We start from the raw sequence: 19,917 nt of genomic DNA on the forward strand, positions 1-19,917 counted from the left end.
GTCAGATTGCCGAAGAGGCCAAAGCCACTGCTGGAGAGACGCAGGAGAAATTAGAGCCACTTGCCAAGAAGGTCTATGAGCATGATGCAACTTTGGCCTTGTGGGAGTTACAGAGGAAAGAGAGAAACTTAAAATTAAGACTGATTCCGGAGAATGAAAGAGACAACCTTGTGGAATATTTGACACGGGAGTTTGCGGATTGCTGGGACCTTGAGGAGGACGAATTCAAAATTACAACTGCCTTTAGACTGGGTAAAAAGCAAGATAGAAAGACACCGAGAGATTGTCTGATCACACTCAGATCTAAGGAGGAAAGAGATAAAATTTTAGGACTACACTTTGAAAATAATAATAATAATAATAATAATAAATTTTATTTATATCCCGCCCTCCCCAGCCAAAGCCGGGCTCAGGGCGGCTAACAACAATCAAATAATCAGTCAAATAATCACACAATCTAAAAATATTTCATTATAAAAATTAATTAAATCAAATTGATGGCAACCAATTAAGCAGAATTATGTGCAGGTTGCCAGAGGAGGGAGTCAGGCTGCGCCCTGACCAAAGGCCTGGCGGAACAACTCTGTCTTGCAGGCCCTGCGGAAAGATGTCAGGTCCCGCAGGGCCCTAGTCTCTTTTGACAGAGCATTCCACCAGTTTGGAGCTGCAGCCGAGAAGGCCCTGGCTCTAGTTGAGGCCAGCCTAACCTCTCTGAGGCCTGGGACCTTGAGGATGTTATTATTTGCAGACCGTAGGTTTCTCTGTGGGGCATACCAGGAGAGGCGGTCCCGTAGGTACGAGGGTCCTAGGCCGTATAGGGCTTTAAAGGTTAAAACCAGCACCTTAAACCTGATCCTGTACTCCACCGGGAGCCAGTGCAGCTGGTATAATACCGGATGAATGTGCTCTCGCAGCGAAGACCCCATAAGGAGTCTCGCCGCGGCATTCTGCACCCGCTGGAGTTTCTGGGTCAGTCTCAAGGGCAGCCCCACGTAGAGCGAGTTACAATAATCCAGTCTGGAGGTGACCGTCGCATGGATCACAGTGGCTAGGTCAGGACGAGAGAGATAAGGCCTTGCAAATTGGAAATTCAGCTGTACAGATCTTTAAAGACATACCAAAATACATTTTGGATTTAAGAAATTTCTACAAGGATTTGGTTCTTTTGTTAAAGAAAAATTCTATCCGCTTCAGGTGGGAGTTCCCACAAGGACTGTCATTCGACTACAAGGCAAAGAAAGTGAAAATAAAGACAATTCAAGATAAAGACAAATTTTTGGCAAGATACCAGGAGGACTTACAGAAGGGGACTGTGGACGTACCTGCAGAACAGAGGAGAGCACTGGATATCCTGAATCTCTCGTTTGGACAAAAACCACCACCATCAGAAGAAGAGCAACAACTTGGAGCTGTTGGAGGAGCCTTAAGAAAATAACAAGATGGCTTTACAATTCCTTAGTTGGAATTGTAATGGACTGAATGGGCCTTTGAAGAGAAGACAAGTATTTCATATTTTGAACAGAGAACAACTGGACTTGATATGTTTACAAGAAACTCATATAACCAGAGCCCACAGGAGATTACTCACAAATAAAAGGCTAGGACAAGAATTTATTTCATCAGACAAAGTTAAGAAGAGAGGAGTAGTAATATATGTGAAGGAGAAATGGGCTCCAAAAATGATATTTAAAGATGAACAAGGGAGATATCTGGCTGTGGAGATACAAGTACAAGGAGAAAAATTCTTAGTTGTTGGAGTTTACGCACCGAATGAAGGCAAATCTGACTTCTTTAAGAGACTTCATGAAACTTTGACGGACTATCTGGATTACAATATGATAATCATGGGAGACATGAATGGCGTGGTCTCCACTAATATGGACAAGGCACAAAGACTAACAGTTACTAAAGAAGGGAGACTCCCTAAGACTTTTTTCGAAATGACAGAAAACATGGACTTGATAGACATTTGGAGAACAAGGAACCCTCTGGAGAGAGAGGGAACCTTTTTCTCCCAAGCAATGATGACCTGGACCAGAATTGACCAAATCTGGGTTACTAGTGGACTGGCTCCAAAGATTAAGAAAGTGGAAATCTGCCCAAAAACTTGCTCCGACCATAACGCCGTGAAGATGGAGATGAAACTCACAATAACTGGTCAATTTAGATGGAGAATGAATGACACCCTCTTTCGAGACAAGGAGATTCTCACGAAGGCCCAAAAGACCCTAAAAGACTATTTTGAAATAAATTTGAGGACCGACGTGGAGAAAAGAGTGATCTGGGACGCAAGTAAAGCGGTTATGAGAGGATTTTTGATTCAACAAAATTCAATAAAGAGGAAAAAACAAAATGAGAAAAAAGAGAAGATCTTGGAAATGATAAAGGAAGGAGAGAGGAAATTAAGAACAAAACCAAAGTCTCAGGACATTTTAAGAGAGATCAAGTTATATCAAACTCAATATATGGAATTGATGAACCAAGAGATTGAATGGAAGATAAAGCAAATGAAGCAAAAGACTTTTGAATCAGCAAATAAATGTGGTAAACTTTTGGCATGGCAATTGAAGAAAAGGCAGAAACTAAATACAGTTACAAGCCTAGAGGTGGATGGAAAGAACATATCTAAACCCAATGAAATTAGAAATTGCTTTTTAAGTTATTTCAAAAAACTCTACACCCAAGGCCCGCAAAATGAAGAAGATATAGACAAATTCCTTGGAAGATATGGATTACAAAACATCTCTCAGCAAAGTAAGATGGACTTGAACCAGAGAATCTCAGAACAAGAGATAGAGGCTGCCATTCAGAATATGCAACTGGGCAAATCTCCGGGACCAGATGGACTGACTTCTAGATACTACAAATCGCTGAAGGAATGGCTGATTCAACCATTAAGAGAAGTTTGTAATGAGATTCTTGAGGGAAAAAGGGCACCTGAATCGTGGAAAGAGGCATATATTTCACTCATACCAAAGTCAGAGACTGAAAAGACCCAACTCAAGAACTACCGCCCAATATCACTCCTTAATGTGGATTACAAAATTTTTGCAGACATTTTGGCAAAAAGATTTAAAAGAGTTTTGATGGAGAAGATTCATAAAGACCAAGCAGGCTTCCTCCCTAAAAGACACCTAGCAGACAATGTAAGGAATGTAATAGACATCTTGGAAAAGCTGGAGGTGAATATAAACACTAAAGCAGTATTGATCTTTGTGGATGCGGAGAAAGCCTTTGATAACATCTCTTGGAGTTTTATGAGGAAGAATCTTCATGGGATGGGGGTAGGCCAGGGTTTTGAGAATGGTATGGCTGCAATATATTCTGAACAAAAAGCTAAACTGATTGTAAATAATGTTGTGACTGAGGAACTTAAGATAGAAAAAGGAACACGACAGGGGTGCCCAATTTCCCCATTACTTTTCATTTCGGTTCTGGAGGTGTTGCTGAATATGATAAGAAATGACCAGCAGGTCAAAGGTGTGCAGGTCGGAGCTAAACATTATAAATTAAGAGCGTATGCAGATGACTTAGTATTGACTTTGCAAGAGCCAAACACTAGTACTAAAAGGGTCTTAGAAATAATACAACAATTTGGCCAGGTAGCTGGATTTAAGTTGAATAAGCAAAAAACTAAAGTTTTAGGGAAAAACCTAACAGATATGGAAAAGGAGAAATTTCAGGAGGAAACAGGTTTGACAGTGGTCAAGAAGGTCAAATACCTAGGGGTTTATTTAACACCTAAGAATGTCAATTTGTATAAGGACAATTATGAAAAATGTTGGTCAGAGATTAAAAAAGATTTAGAAATATGGTCAAATCTGAAACTGTCAATGTTAGGCCGAATTGCAGTAATTAAAATGAATGTATTGCCTAGAATGTTATTTTTGTTTCAGACCTTGCAGATTCTTGACAAGATGGAATGCTTTAAGAGGTGGCACAAAGACATCTCGAAATTTGTCTGGCAGGGCAAAAAGCCCCGAATTAAATTTAAAATACTGACTGACGCCAAAGAAAGAGGGGGTTTTGCCCTGCCGGACCTAAAATTGTACTATGAGGCAGCAGCTTTTTGCTGGCTGAAAGAATGGATGCTCCTCGAGAACACGGACATCTTGGATCTGGAAGGTTTCAATAATGCTTTTGGTTGGCATGCATATCTTTGGTATGACAAAGTTAACAGTACTTTTAAAAATCACATTGTTAGAAAAGCATTATTTAATGTTTGGATAAGATACAAAGACCTATTGGAAAATAAAACCCCTAGATGGGTGTCACCAGTGGAGGCTAAAGCAGTGAAGAAACTCAATATGGAGGTCGGATGGCCGAAGTATTGGGAAATCTTAGAACAGGATGGAGACAAGTTTAAACTACAAAGTCAGGAGAAATTGAAGCACAAAGTAGAAAATTGGTTTCAATATCACCAAATAATGGAATTTTTTAAACAGGATAGGAAAATCGGTTTCCAGGTGGAGAAATCAAAACTAGAGACCGAATTGCTAGAACCCAATACTAAGAATTTATCTAGAATGTATAACTTGCTGTTGAAATGGAACACACAGGATGAAACAGTTAAATCTGCTATGATTAAGTGGGCGCAGGATGTTGGACACAACATTATGTCAGATGACTGGGAATGGTTATGGAACACCGGTATCAAATTTACGGCATGTAATGCCTTAAAGGAAAACATTATGAAAATGGTTTACAGGTGGTACATGACCCCAGTCAAACTGGCAAAAATCTACCATTTGCCCGATAATAAATGTTGGAAGTGTAAAGAGACTGAAGGTACTTTCTATCACCTTTGGTGGACATGCCCGAAGATAAAGGCCTTCTGGGAAATGATCTATAATGAAATGAAAAAGGTACTTAAATGTACATTTTCTAAAAAACCAGAGGCCTTTCTCTTGGGCATTGTCGGCCAACTGGTGACAAAGAAAGATAGAAATTTCTTTATGTATGCCACAACAGCAGCAAGAATACTCATCGCAAAGTATTGGAAGACACAAGATTTACCTACTCTGGAAGAATGGCAGATGAAAGTGATGGACTATATGACATTGGCTGAGATGACGGGCAGAATCCGTGACCAACGCAAAGAGACGGTGGAAGAAGAATGGAAAAAATTTAAAAGCTATCTTAAGGACTACTATAAACTGAATGAATGTTAAAATGTTGTGGTTGCCAGAAGCAATAGGGTACAGGGATACAAGGTTAGACAATAAAAGAGGACTAAGATGACAGAGATTAGAAAGTAACAATTGGGAGTTGCTAGTTCAAATATGGACATTGGGATGCGGAGAGGGGGGGTATGGGGAAGTCCAAGAAAAGAGGTTTATGAAAATATCTTTGAAACTATTTTATATGTTTGTTATTGTTTGTGTTTGTTTGTTTTTCTTAAAAATGTTGTAAAACCAATAAAAATTTATTTAAAAAAAAAAAGAAACGTGTGCAGAGGAGGGTAACCAAGATGATAAAGGGTTTGGAAACTAAGCCTTATGAGGAAGGGTTGCTGGGTATGTTTAGCCTGGAAAAGAGGAGACTGAGAAGAGATATGATGGCGATCTTCAAATATCTTAAGGGTGGGTGCATGCTTGTTTTCATCTGCTCTGGAGGGTAGGATTCGAACCGATGGCTTGAATCAAGTGGCAAGAAAGGAGATTCTGACTAGGCATTCAGAAAAACTTTGTTCAACTGTCAAACAGCTCTTACTGTCAGACTCCCACGAGAGGTTGTAGTCTCTCCTTCCTTAGAGGTTTTTAAGCAGAGGTTGGATGTGTTGGGAAACTGTGTACGTGCAGCTACTCACACAGAGTCAATTAAGGTTTGGCAGACAGCCAGAAGGCAATCTGAAGGAGTAGGTCTGCCTGGCACTAACAGAGTCGTGCAGACAGCTCCCTGACTGGTCAAGCTCTTTCAAGGGAGTGATAATTAATGGCCTACTAACTGGAATGAGTTAGTTCAGGAGTTCAGAGGTTCAGAGTTCTGTGTGTCAGTGTAGGAGTTGTGAGTCGTGTCAGAGAGAGCTAGCTAAAGATCCGTGTTCTGTTCGTGTAAATAGTCCACTATATATAATAAACACCTAACTACAAGTTCCTGCTTCGTCTATCCTGTCTGCAGCCAAGTCGCCAATTGCTTCCATGGATTCTGCGTGTACTCTGCTAGGTCTGGCTAAGGTCCTGCAACTAGTTAGAAAGTTGAGAAACACCAAATAGTTTTTACCAATAGGATGGCCATCTGTCCCGGATGCTTTAGCCGAGATTCCAGCATTGCAGGGGCATGGCCTAGATCAAAGGTCGACAACCTTATCTGTGGATGGGCTGGTCGATGCTCCGCCTGTCGGAGGATGGGCCGAAGTGTGTGCGCATGCCCACTCTTCTGGGTCTGTGTGCATGCGCACATGCTATTTCCGGCACACATCCGGGTCAGGAGAGCACCCATGAGCATCCACACAGGAACCATCAACCCAGAAGTTGGTCCCCATGTCGCTAAGAGTGGGCAGTGGCAGGGGTCGCCATGGGCCGGTGAGACAAGCCTTGTGGGCCGCTTCCGGCCCATGGGCCTTAGGTTGCCAACCCTTGGACTAGACGACCCCCGTAAGATTCTATGAAACTAAGAAACCCCAGATGCTACAACCTGCCTCATTCGTTCTCTTACAGCTCTTTGAGATTGCATACAACGCTTCGGAGAAGAAAGATAACGTCGTGTTTATTCCTTTACCTTCTGCTATGGGCTTAGGACACGACTACATTTCCTTCCACCCTGATCTTGCTGGCATCCTGAAGTAAGTGGGCGGAAATAAGAGAAACGCTTTTGCAGAATGGGGTCCCGGACCCCTGACTTCCCTTTGACACTCTGGGGGCTGGGCTCACACAGCTGCCAGCTCCAGCAGAAAGAGGGATATGCAAATTTGCTGTGCTGGAAGCCCAAGAAGCAGCCTTTAGCTCAGGCTGTTTGCCTTGGCTGTTTTCAAGAGGGAGGACCCCTTCTTCATCGCTCCTGCAACTTGAAGAGAGAGACTGTCCAACCCTCCTGCCCTGCCCATTAGCAGTTGTTGTTGTTCAGTCGTGTCCAACTCTTCGTGACCCCCTGGACCAGAGCACGCCAGGCACTCCTGTCTTCCACTGCCTCCCGCAGTTTGGTCTAGCTCATGCTGGTAGCTTTGAGAACACTGTCCCACCATCTCGTCCTCTGTCGTCCCTTCTCCTTGTGCCCTCCATCTTTCCCAACATCAGGGTCTTTTCCAGGGAGTCTTCTCTTCTCATGAAGTGGCCAAAGTACTGGAGCCTCAGCTTCAGGATCTGTCCTTCCAGTGAGCACTCAGGGCTGATTTCCTTCAGAATGGATGTGTTTGATCTTCTTGCAGTCCAGGGGACTCTCAAGAGTCTCCTCCAGCACCATGATTCAAAAGCACCCATTAGCAGTATAACCTCAGTATTTTTTAAAATAACTCCGTGATCATTGCAGAAATCAGTATGGCAGGCAGAGGGAACGTGTCTCTCCATTGCATGACCAAGGAGAACATGCTTAAATGCCACGGCAGCACGTGGGCCTGTTATGCCAAGACATAACACCGGTCTGGAAAGGCCTACATTGGCTCACAGTATGTTTTCAAGCACAATTCAAAGTGCTGGTGCTGACCTTGAAAGCCCTAAATGACCTTGGCTCAGTATACCTGAAGGAGCGTCTCCACCCCCATCGTTCAGCCTGGACACTGAGGTCCAGCGCCAAGGGCCTTCTGGTGGTTCCCTCAACAAGGAACCAGACAGAGGGCTTTCTCGGTGGTGGCGCCCGCCCTGTGGAATACCCTCCCATCAGTTGTCAAAGAAATAAACAAATATCTGATGTTTAGAAGACATCTGAAGGCCGCCCTGTTTAGGAAAGTTTTTAATGACTGTTTTAATGTATTTTTAATCTTTTGTTGGAAGCCGCCCAGAGTGGCTGGGAAAACCCAGGGAGATGGGCGGGATATAAATAATAAATTATTATTATTGGGCCTGCAGTCAATGGTGGCTTTCAGTGGCTGGGCAGCTCTTGCAGAGCTAATGTGGCTTCCTCCATGTTATATTGGAGTTGTATAAGACGAAAGAAACCACATTGGCTACGCTTGACCTAGGTCATGGGTCAGCAAACTTTTTCAGCAAACCATGTGGGGGGGCCAGACTATTTTTTGGGGGGGGGGGTGGTGAACAAATTCCTATGCCCATAAATAACCCAGAGATGCATTCTGCTCATGTAAAAACACGCTGATTCCCGGACTGTCTGCAGGCCGGATTCAGAAGGCAATTGGGCCGGTTCCGGCGCCCGGGCTTTCGTTTGCCTACCCATGACCTAGGTGATGGGGAGAGATCCTCAGAGGTGGCTGGTCCACTGCAAGTGGTTCCCTTCCCCCAATTTAAAACAAACACACCTTCCATATTTACTGAAATGGCATATAGGTGCACCCACGTACACAGAGTGTACTCTTCCACCCAAATGTTGCACCAGAGTTTACCAAACTTGGGACTACAACTCCCATCATCCCTAACTAGCAGGGCCCGTGGGTCATGGATGATGGGAGTTGTAGTCCAGAAACAGATGGAGACCCAAGTTTGGGAAACCCTGTCCCAGCCTAAAGACAGCCTAAGTACAGGGCCGTCTTACCCATAGGTGCTAGGGGTGTGGGGTACCCGGGTGCCGGGCTCTCAGGTGTGCCAGGCTGGGGCCCGAGAGTTGGGTCCGGGGAAGAGGCCTCCATCAGTTGAAGTGAAGCAGCAGGCTCTTCTGCTGCAGGTGGCTCTGCGCCGTGAGTTTGGGGGCCAGTGAGACGCTGAAGCGGTAGGGTGGATATTTGCACCCCGGCGCCGCATATGCTTAAGACAGTCCTGCCTAGGTAGATACCCAACATGGCCCCTGGTTGAAGGAATACAGTGGTGCCTCGCAAGACAAAATTAATTTATTCTGCGAGTTTTTTCGTCTTGCGAAGCACGGTTTCCCAAAGTCTTCAAAATCACCAAAGTCTTCAAAAACCTCAAAAAAGACTACCACACCGCGTGCTATGAGTTGCTCCTCGAAGTCACTCTGGGTATTAACGGTTTTAAGAAAAAGGAAACAAACTTGCAAGACGTTTTGGGTTTTTCCGTTTTTCGTCTTGCGAAGCAAGCCCATAGGGAAATTTGTCTTGCGAAGCAACTCAAAAAACGAAAAACTCTTTCGTCTTGCGAGTTTTTCGTCTTCCGAGGCATTTGTCTTGCGAGGTACCACTGTATACGGTAAATCATGCCTCTTTGTTTCCCTCCTGTTCCCAAACAGAAACTTCCTCCAGAGTGTTAAGTGACAGCAGCAACGCAGGAAGAGAACAGCCGCTGTCCCCCGCAAGGAACACTGCGCCATACTCCAGTTCAAATTGCTACAGATAATAAAGCGAGCCATGAACAGGAAGAGTGGATTTCGTTTTTATTTTACCAGGTGAATTTTTCAGGAATGCAAGATTTGTGGCGTGGACCCGGGAGACAAGAAAGCGGGGAGAACACAAACTGATGCATGCAGCCCTTGCAAAGATGTGGGGTTCGCTGCTTCTTTTTTTGTATTAATGCACCTAAAAGTGGATATTTTAAGCACTACCTGAGCAGGACACTCTCTCTCCCCTTCCTAGCGCATCTTTCTCACTGCGCGCAAGCAGCCGGCATGTACTTGCTGAGCACACCTATGGCATTGAGCACATAGCACCTGCTGCAATACCTCAGGGTATCCGTTAAAAGCACTTTGGTCCAGCGACTGTAGGACAGATTATAGGGCTCAGCCAGACGTCCTTTTGCACCCCACTTTCTAGGCACAGGTCTGTACTTTAAAGCTCCGCATCTGAGCGGGTGGGGTTTTTTTCCATTCCAGTGCTTCTCCTGGGAAAACCCACATTTTAATTCCAAATCAGAGCGGATAACAAGCCGCAGAAAACCCGACTGCCATTTGCCAAACAACCCAAAACAACAGGCTCAGAGACAGAGCTTTGAAATGCAGAAATGGAGTCTGAATATCCTCCTAGGCAAGTTGGAGCAGGGGCCCCTTTTTGGGGGGGAAGACCCTTGGCCACAAGATGGCTGAGACAGCAACATGAAGACCCCCAGGGATTCTGCTGCCACCATTTTCGACACACCTCTCTCGCCAGACAGGTCCCACACCCTCTGCGAAGGGTTTATCTGATGGGTAACCAATCCCTTTCTTATCTTTTAAAAAGAGTTGAGGATGCAAAAGAGCAGCTCGTTGACTCGATCTTGCCATCGGTCCCTCCTGGAAGCTGGTTTTGCAGGAGGTTCAACAGCAGCCCCATCCTGGGAGCTTCAAAAAGGAGACTTAGGACTAGGAATTCCCAGGCAGCCAAGGGAGGGGGAGGAGGAGGGGGGTTCATGACACTCAGAAGTGCCCTTCAACCTGCTTCGCACTTCTGCAGAATTCATGGAAGAAGTCAGATTCCCCTTTCAACGCCAATAAAAGCAGAAAGAAAAAGAGCCCACAACTTTTAACTACTGTTAGCGTCACTAAACAAGCGTGAGCCTGCCTCGCACAAAGCACACAGGGCCGCACACTCACTACTCAGGTACAGCTAACTCCCCGGGGCTCGTGCAAAATCAGACGTGCATCTTTTCGGACGTGTCGTTGGCCAGCATCTCGTCCGCCACGTCCCGGGGCACATTGGGGGGCGGGATCTTCAAGTCGGAAGGCTCCACCCCCCAGATGTCCCGGGCGTACTCCTTAATGGTCCGGTCGCTGGAGAACTTCCCGGAGGCGGCGATGTTCCTGATCACCATTTTGGTCCACTCCTTGGCGTTCTGCGAAAAGAAGCTGACTTGAGAATCGCAAAGGTCTCATTTCCTTTTTTTCCCTTTCAATTTTTTTTATTAATTTTCCAAAAAAATTAAAACAAACAAACAAACAAACAAACATCCTATTTGTAATTAAACCAGTCTTGGTAACATTGTAAAATGACTTCCTGAAATCCCCCTGGTTACCGGGGAGTGGGGGAGTCGCCAAAGGGCACCCACCGGATCACCAGGTCCTCAGAACGCCCAATCTGAGTTTTTTCCGGTGGACCGTGACGCTCTTGCGGTCTCCCCGTTTCACAGTGCTGGGGCTCTTTCAGCCGAAAGAGCTCCCGTCTGCCATTACCGGGCGACCAACTGGAAGTCTCTCATTTCCACGCGCAGAGTTCTTTCTGACTGCTCAACAAAACCCTCCGGGCCAAAGCGACGGTTTGTTTCAAGTTCCAACCTCAGCCAGCCCCAAGTTTGATGGTAGGGAAATCAGACAGAGTTTTACCTGAAGGAGCGTCTCCACCCCCATTGTCCAGCCCAGACACTGAGGTCCAGCGCCGAGGGCCTTCTGGGAGTTCCCTCACTGCAAGAAGTGAGGTTACAGGGAACCAGGCAGAGGGCCTTCTCGGTGGTGGCGCCCGCCCTGTGGAACGCCCTCCCATCAGATGTCAAGCAGATAAAAACTACATAACTTTTAGAAGGCACCTGAAGGCAGCCCTGCTTAGGGAAGTTTAAATGTTTCATTGTGTTTTTACTATTCTGTGGGGAGCCGCCCAGAGTGGCTGAAAAAACCTAGCCAGATAGGCAGGGTATAAATAATAAATTTTATTTATTCTTATTCTTATACATTTTAGGTCAGTGGTTCCCAGTTAGCTAGGAACTGCAGACCCCTGCTTTTCAAAAGCCAAGCCATGAACCCCCTTCTTTTGAAAATCTTGATATCTCTGTAGTAGTTCTTGTTTTGAGAGTGGTGCCAACATGTCTCAGAGCAAGTGTACGTCTTCCGGGCTTCACTCCTGTGTGGGTCACATGACCCGTGCGAGCACACGGCGCCCACAAACAGTCAGTCGATGGGTATGTGCCATGGACATCAGTTGGGGTTTGCAGACCACCAATTGGGAACCACTGTTCTAGGTGGTCATCTTGCAAGAAGCAGCAAGAGGAGAACTACACAGGAAGTGTAGCATGTAGAAGAATCTCAAAATATAGGAGTGAAGGAAATACTTCACTGTACCTGCAGGATTCTAACAAGGAGGGATTTCAACTACAGGAGGACGGAGGGAGAACTGTTTTGGACCCTGAGCAGGCAGCATGGCCAATGGCCAGGAATTAAGGGAGTTTTAGTGCAGCAACACCTGGAGGACCACAGGTGAGTCACACCTGAGCTACAAGGATGCTGATGAAATAACCACAGGTGATCAAGCATGGAGTTAATAAGCACACCCCAGGAAACTACAAAAGGCCACAGTTTACTAAACACAGGTGTGCGTGGGAGACAGAAAGTATGCAGGCTAAATAACTTGTGTATTTATGGCTAGGCTAGTGTTTCCCCCCCCCCCTCTCTTTTAAGGTCCCAGGGCAGGTCACAACATTAAAACATAGTATTAAAAGCAGGTTTAAACAACTTACAGCCACAAATAATACACCTCAGTTGTCCAAAGCCAAGGTAAAGAGGTGAATCTACAGCATTCTCCGGCAGCTGTATAATGAAGGTGCCAGACACACCTCTATGAGGACGGAGTTTCACATCTTAGGGGCCACCACAGAAAAGGTCCTCTCACCCTAGGCTGACACCCCATAGTGTCTGAGGGCAGGAGAACTACGAAGAGGACCTCCTCTGCTGGACTCAGCACCAGGGATGGTCTGTAGGGAAGGAGGTGGTCCTTATGTATTTGGGACCTGAGTCATTTAGGGCATTAAAGGTAAAATGTAAAGGTAAAGGATCCCTGGATGGTTAAGTCCAGTCAAAGGCGACTATGGGGTTGTGGTGCTCATCTCACTTTCAGGCCGAGGGAGCCAGCGTTTGTCCACAGACAGCTTTCCGGGTCATGTGGCCAGCAGGACTAAACCGCTTCTGGCGCAATGGGACAGAGTGCATGGAAACGCCGTTTACCTTCCCGCCTAAGTGGTACCTATTTATCTACTTGCACTGGCATGCTTTCGAACTGCTAGGTTGGCAGGAGCTGGGACTGAGCAACGGGAGCTCACTCCGTTGCGGGGATTCGAACTGCTGAACTTCCAATCGAGAGGCCCAAGAGACCCAGTGGTTTAGACAATGTGAGCACCTCGAATTGAAAACCAGCACAGCTGTTTTAAAACAGGGGTTATAGAAGGGAACGCCCAGCTAGGAATCTGGCAGCTGCATTTTGGACCAACTTCCTCTCCTCTCTGCTGTCCCAGAGGACCCTGCATATTGGGAGAACTCCAGAAAAAGGGCCGTGGTGGCAGCGGTGCAGGGGCGTTTTCCCTTTCGCTCCATTTCGGAGATTCTGGGAAGGTTAGTAATGGTATGAGGCCCCCCTGGGCTTCCCTCCAGCCTCTCCTAGCACCTCACTTGAAAGCACTTCTTACAAATGTGGAACGGGCATTATGCAGTGCCTGGAACAGAGCCAGTTTGGCCGATCGAAGCGAGTGCGTTGACACAGGGTAAGGCGATCTCAGGAGACCGCTGGCAGCAGCCAAACACCCTGCGCCCTGCTTACCATGTAGAGTTGACTGACGTTGTCTTGACATCTGACGTAAGCTTCGTAGTCTGCGAAGACTTTGAACCTATTCGAGGAAGGAGTCAGAGTGGGCGTTAGAGGGGCTTGTGCCTGAACAATGAAGACCCCATGCAGGGCCATATATTTATTTTTTGCACAGAAGTAGAAAGGCCTCAGGCCAGCATCAAAGTCCAATGTCCTGTCAAAATAGAAACAGGGTCCTCAATGTTAGAATTCCTGCTCCATGACTGCAGTCATGGGATTGTTGTCTTTCACATGACGGTGTATGTTTTGACTCCACAGAGTGGGAAGTGACGGAGACAGGATGTTTGTGTTACTGTGTTCCGTGAAGTGAGACTATTGTCCTTTGTTCTTTTTCTCTTTGCTGTCTGATGCTAGAGAGAGGAAGCCATGTTGCAGTGCTCCGTGTGTGTTGATATGTAAATAAAGTAGATTAGCCAAAATGCAGAGTTGCTGAGGTCTGTTACGCAATGCTGTGAAGACTCTGTGGATCCCTAAGTGTGCCGATGTCTGTTGGCATCGGTCGCTGTGATGTTCAGGCAGAAGAAAGCTTTTGAGCTCCCAAACGATCGACCAAGAGGGAGGGAACATGCCAGTCGGGCATGTGTCTCTGCCAGGGTCCTACTCGAGTGTAGGCTGAACTCCTGACACTCAATAGGCCCTGACATCAGGAAGAACTCCCCCCTTTCTCTTTTTTATTATTAAATTAAAAATTAATCACACATAATCATAAAAATGTGCTCCCTGAGACCATTCCATTATAGCTATCCAACCTCCCAAAATTCCAACACCTCTTGAGATGGTTTGACCCCTTTCCAGTTTAACAGTACAAATTCTACAACCACCCTCCGTATCTCCTCAAAATCATTTCTCCTGTGTATTCCCCGTCTTACCTTAATGTCACATGTTAATTTATCATTAATAGCTATATCCCAAACCTATTTGTACCATTCTTCCATTTTATTTTCCGCTTGCCCCTTCCATCTTCCTAGCTGTAATAATTCGTGCGGCTGTCAATAAATTTGTGAGCAAGTCCTTCCTAGCCCGTGAACCTTCCACCCCATCGTAAACTGATAATAGCACTACCTCTGGACTTTTGGTCAGCTTGAACCCCGTGATTTCTGCTATGTTCTTAAACACCCTTTGCCCAAAAATTTGTACATATTTACACCCCAGTAAGAGCTGTTCAACAGCGGAAAGGTCTCCCTCGGGAAGTTGTGGACTCGCCTTCCTTGGTTTTGAAGCAGAGGTTGGATGCTTTAGCAGAGATTTCTGCATTGCAGGGGGTTGGACTAGATGACCCTTGGTGGTCCCAATTCTATGTTCCTTAAGCTTTTTCCAGAGTGGAGGGTCAGGGAAAGCAGACCCTGCTGCGATTGAGGCACAAAGGCCAGGCAAGTTACAGAGTGTGGCACAAGCAACCGTTAGCCAAAGCTGTCAACGGGTTTCTGCAAAGGGGTCTCCACTCACCGGTCATGGTGGAACAACATGTTGACCAAATCTTTGAAAAGGTCGGGCTCCTTTGGTGAGAAGAATCCACTCTTGATCTGATCCATAGCTTGCTTTAGCTCAGGAAGCCTCTCATAATATTCCTGAGCTTTGTATCTGATGGAAAGAGGGAGGAAAACCTTTAGCAAACATATTGAAGACTACCGATGGCCATGTATATCAAAATAATCATAATCATAATTTATTATTTTTACCCCACCCATCTGGCTGGGTTTCCCCAGCCACTCTGGGCGGCTTCCAACAGAATATTAAAATACAATAACCTATTCAACATTAAAAGCTTCCCTAAACAGAGCTGCCTTCAGATGTCTTCTAAAAGTCTGGTACTTGTTTTTCTCTTTGACATCTGATGGGAGGGCGTTCCACAGGGTGGGCGCCACTACCAAGAAGGCCCTCTGCCTGGTCTGTTACGTGCGGTGAGGAAAATCTGTTGGAAGTTCAGCAGCAGGGATCATTTGGTTTGTAACTTAAGGGTCAATTATGTTCACGTAAAAGCCAACTAGTCAAGATGGGGATAGGTGGAAGTATTGTTTCACACGGAGGAATCACATTTACTGAGGCAGCACATGCTCTGACTGGCTGTGCAATTCGGAGGGAGTTTTCCTCTTCAATTTATATACCGTTTTTGTTCAGTGAGGTCCGGTTTTCGCATCTATCCGGACGCCACCTGTATTAGGCAAAGTAACTTTGCCAACAGAATTGCCATAACAGCCGCCTCCAAACTGTAGGGTGACTCAAATTATTGAGCAATTATTGATCTGCACCATTAACATATGCAAGGGGTCAAAAATCTGATCTTACCATAAGCAAAATTACTGGATTTTCTGTGAATTGGATAAGATCTAATTCAGTGGGCAAGATCAAATTTTTCAAGGCACAACCGTGGAGCAATGAGAAAAGCTCCTTGTCTATCTTCTCTTTTGAGATCCTTCCAATTTCTCCCATTGTAATGGGATATATTGTAATACTCCAATAATTAGGCAAACCACTCTATTTTTGTCAGTATTATAACACTTTTCCAATTTTTCGCAATCAATAGCCTTGTGGCTACTGTTGCGTATAAATACAATGTCTTGTCCTCTTCCTTTAGACTTCCTGGCACTATTCCCAATAGAAAACTTTCTGATGTTTTCCTAAATGAATATCTGAACATTTTTTTTTTATTTCATTATATATAGTTTCCCAAAATTGTTTGATGTTTAAATAATTCCACCATATGTGCATCATAGTACCTTTTTCTGTGCTGAATCGACAGCAGACATCGCCACAATTTTTATTCATTTTTGCTATTCTTTCAGGTGTTTAATACCATCTATGTTGCATTTTAAGGTAATTTTCTTTCAATATATAACACATAGTGAATTTCAGATCTTCTTTCCACATTTTTCCCCATTGTTCAAGCATAATATTTTCCCCAATATCTTGCACCCACTTAATCATGGATGCTTTAACCGGACCTCCGGAACGAATTACGTACGTAACCAAAGGTACCACTGTAAATATATTTAAAAAATTTTAAAAAAAGAAAAAAGAGAAAAGCTTTTGGAACCGGGGGGCGGAATTCATTGGTGCACAATCCGATCAAAATACAGGTCAAGCGAAAAGCGTGGACGAGACCTTCGCTTCTGCCATACTCACCCTCTCCGGTCCAGCTCTGCCACATCCTCCACTCTCATGCCAAAGATGAAGAGGTTCTCTTCTCCAGCCTCTTCTGCCATCTCAACGTTGGCGCCATCCATCGTCCCAATGGTCAGGGCTCCGTTCAGCATGAATTTCATGTTGCCGGTGCCAGACGCTTCGGTGCCTGCCGTGGAAATCTGCTCCGACAGATCGGTGGCCGGGATCACTGCCAAGAGGGCGCAATTTTAGCCATTCCTGCGGTCCTTTTATTATTATTATTATTATTATTATTATTATTATTATTATTATTATTATTATTATTATTATTATTATTTTCTGTCACAGCCAACCATGACGGCTCGCAGCAGGTAATCAGGAAAAAAACATGCAGAATCAAACAAGCAACTGTGTTATATGGACATATCAAACTGCCTTGAACCCAGAGGAGAGGAAATGGTTTAGTTGAGTGGAGCAACTGGGGGAAAATGTCCCAGTTTCAAATTCTGGCTCTTTCCAATTTAAAGGCTGAAGGAGAGGAATCTGCGAGATTGCCAAGTTGATAAGGTTCAGTACTGAGTTATTTGAAGTTCGACAGCTTCTTCTCCTTCCCAGGTCGAGAGAAAAATGGCGAAAACAGGATATTTATTGGGACAGTGTGATTTCGGCAGCTGCTGCTAAAGTTGCAAACAATGAATCACGGGACAGAGCAATGGAGAACTTCTGAAACAACAATGGGATATTAGCTCCGCCCAAGGCATGATGGAGAACAAGGCATGATGGAGAACAGCAACAACCAGGAAAAGATAGATGTAATATTTTACAAGGACAGGAAGAAACATTACGGACAGAATAACTGCCACTCACAGGAAGAACAAGGATGTAGTTTGAATGCTTCACCTGCAGCTTTATAAATCATTCAGTGTCTCAATACAAATGGAAGTTGTTAAAATTGCAGTTGCTGTATAAGGGATTTAATGTTATTTTGACTTGCGTGTAATTGTAATTTAGAAGATTTTGGAACACAGAAATAAAGTAAAGCATCAATTCTAGCACGTGGGAGGCTACCTAAATTGTATAATTTGGCGTCTGAATTATTGGTATTACTAATTGTGTTATAATGAGGCTATTATTGGATTATTGTAATTGAAAACTAATAATAATAATGATAATGATAAAGGCTGAGGGAGAAGCTGTTAAGCACCTTTTCTGCCCAAGAGACAACTCTGAGTTAGGGCCAATAGCCTGACCTGGTATAACACTGTTTCCTTTTACACATCACTTGGGGAGACAGGCGAACTAACGCCAGTGTACTGGAAGAAGCAAAGATCACCAGTGTTGAAGCAATGATTCTTCAACATCAGCTTCGTTGGACTGGTCATGTTGTGCGGATGCCTGATTATTGTCTTCCAAAGCAACTACTCTATTCCGAACTTAAAAATGGAAAGCGTAAGGCTGGTGGTCAACAAAAGAGGTTCAAAGACTCTCTCAAGGCAAATCTTTATAAATGTAGTATAAACACCGACCCTGGCCTGCGGGCACTCCAGTTGGAGAACAGCCTTTACCAAAGGTGTCATGGGCTTTGAAGATGTTCGAACTCAGGACGCAAGGGAGAAACATGCTAAGAGGAAGGCATGCTTGGCAAATCCACACCGTGATCAACTCCCGCCCGGAAACCAATGTCCCCACTGTGGAAGGACGTGTGGATCCAGAATTGGCCTCCACAGTCACTTACGGACTGTGGCTTTATGATGGCATCCGGCACATTCTGCTGCGCGCCACTGCGCTCTTGTGCCTAGCTCTCTCTCAGCTTCGCTTCAGCAGAGTCTCCGCAGCAGTAGAAACTGTTGCAGTGTGTGTGTAATAAATCAGACTGTACGCAGGCTTGTTGCTTATCTCCAACAGTCTTTAATCGTGTAGCAAAACATCTTAAATCAGCCCGGCGAAAGAGCGCACATCTTTCGCCTCTCGGTCAAAACCGAAAGAGAACTCACACACAGAGAACATTCCCGTATGTGAACATAACCACCCCTCAGAATGTGAGACGTCACTCAGAACTGTTTAACCCTGTAAGTTCTGATTCTCTTCACACGGACTCTTTGTTAAAACCGTGTTTATGGAAGACAATCTTACTTGGCTAGGAGTGATCGCAGAAGAAGAAGAAGAAGAAGAAGAAGAAGAAGAAGAAGAAGAAGAAGAAGAAGAAGAAGAAGAAGAAGAAGAAGAAAGTGTAGGAGTAGGACCTGGGAGAGACACGGGTTCAAATCCCCGTTCAGCTATCAAGCTCACTGGGCGACCTGGGGCCAGTGGTTGCCTCTTAGCCTAACCTACACCACAAGGTTGTTGTGGATATTAAATGAGGAGGGGGACACCCATGTATGCCACCTTCAGCTCCTTGGAGAAAAAGGTGGGATGATAAATGTAATCCATCAAATGTTTAAGGTCTGTTAATGAAGCTCTACTGCAAGCCCTCTGCCATGTGAAGACTGGATTCCGCAAAAAGCAATGGACCCAAGTAAGTCGTTGTCATCAATTTAAATGGTTCTTCTCTGAGTAGAACTTAGTTGGATACAACCCAGTGGGCCCCAGAGCCGCCCCCTTCCTTCAGTTTCCAGCAATTGGCATTCAGTCGGAGTTGAACAATATTCTAGAGGACCACAGATATGTTCTCCTGCTCCCAACATTTTAGTCAAAGGAAGAGGGACCCACCAAGAACAGGAAAAATGTCGTAGGGAATGCCAATGAAGCACAAGTGCGGTTTGAAACACGTTTTGACTCTTAGGCACATTTGCCAGGAGAAATGATTCAAGGCTTTTAGACGCCAGCTCTTGCCAGCGACGGACGATGCTGGCCTTACCTTTCTCGGCCAAGGAGACTCTGTAGTTTTCCAGGAAGATGACCTTCAGCTTGTTCCCCACCACAGGGTCGCTGTTGACCACGTGGCCGACGGAGGTGATGAGCTTGATGATCATTTTGGCCATGTGGTAGCCAGGAGCAGCCTGCAAGGAGGGCAGAAAAACAAGCGCTTAGAAGGAACAGTGGCAGCTGGTGTAGTGATCAGGTGGGATTGCTGTGAGGAATTATAACAGATATAGAGTAAGCCATCTGTGTCAGCAATGAAAGCATTGCGTTGACTGGGTTTAAACTATTTTGATATGATTCTTGATCAATCCACACCTCTGCATCCCTGTTCCATCTCTCTTTCTTCACAAGTCACGTACCCACTTAGACAGGCAGGCGTCCTGGGTCCTCAAAAGACAGTGGGCAGTTTCTTTGCTGTA

General features: G+C 45.1%; 2 protein-coding genes across 2 annotated transcripts in view; one reads left to right on the forward strand and one right to left on the reverse strand.

Moving 5' to 3' along the window:
* ABHD12B (abhydrolase domain containing 12B) overlaps nucleotides 1-9,420 on the forward strand; it is a 38,424-nt gene extending 29,004 nt beyond the window's left edge. The window contains exons 12-13 of the mRNA XM_081193809.1: nucleotides 6,660-6,784; nucleotides 9,292-9,420. Of these exons, the coding sequence (XP_081049935.1) occupies nucleotides 6,660-6,784; nucleotides 9,292-9,316 (150 nt within the window). The 3' untranslated portion in view covers nucleotides 9,317-9,420. The remainder of the gene's footprint in view (nucleotides 1-6,659; nucleotides 6,785-9,291) is intronic.
* The window catches only part of PYGL (glycogen phosphorylase L), a 61,822-nt gene continuing 51,317 nt past the window's right edge, over nucleotides 9,413-19,917 (reverse strand). Inside the window, exons 17-21 of the mRNA XM_081191813.1 lie at nucleotides 19,494-19,635; nucleotides 16,658-16,865; nucleotides 14,981-15,115; nucleotides 13,490-13,556; nucleotides 9,413-10,805 (exon numbers count right to left, since the gene is read on the reverse strand). Of these exons, the coding sequence (XP_081047939.1) occupies nucleotides 10,605-10,805; nucleotides 13,490-13,556; nucleotides 14,981-15,115; nucleotides 16,658-16,865; nucleotides 19,494-19,635 (753 nt within the window). The 3' untranslated portion in view covers nucleotides 9,413-10,604. The remainder of the gene's footprint in view (nucleotides 10,806-13,489; nucleotides 13,557-14,980; nucleotides 15,116-16,657; nucleotides 16,866-19,493; nucleotides 19,636-19,917) is intronic.

The sequence above is a fragment of the Podarcis bocagei genome (assembly GCF_964188305.1).
Source record: "Podarcis bocagei genome assembly, chromosome: 1".
In the NCBI taxonomy this organism is placed as follows: domain Eukaryota; kingdom Metazoa; phylum Chordata; class Lepidosauria; order Squamata; family Lacertidae; genus Podarcis; species Podarcis bocagei.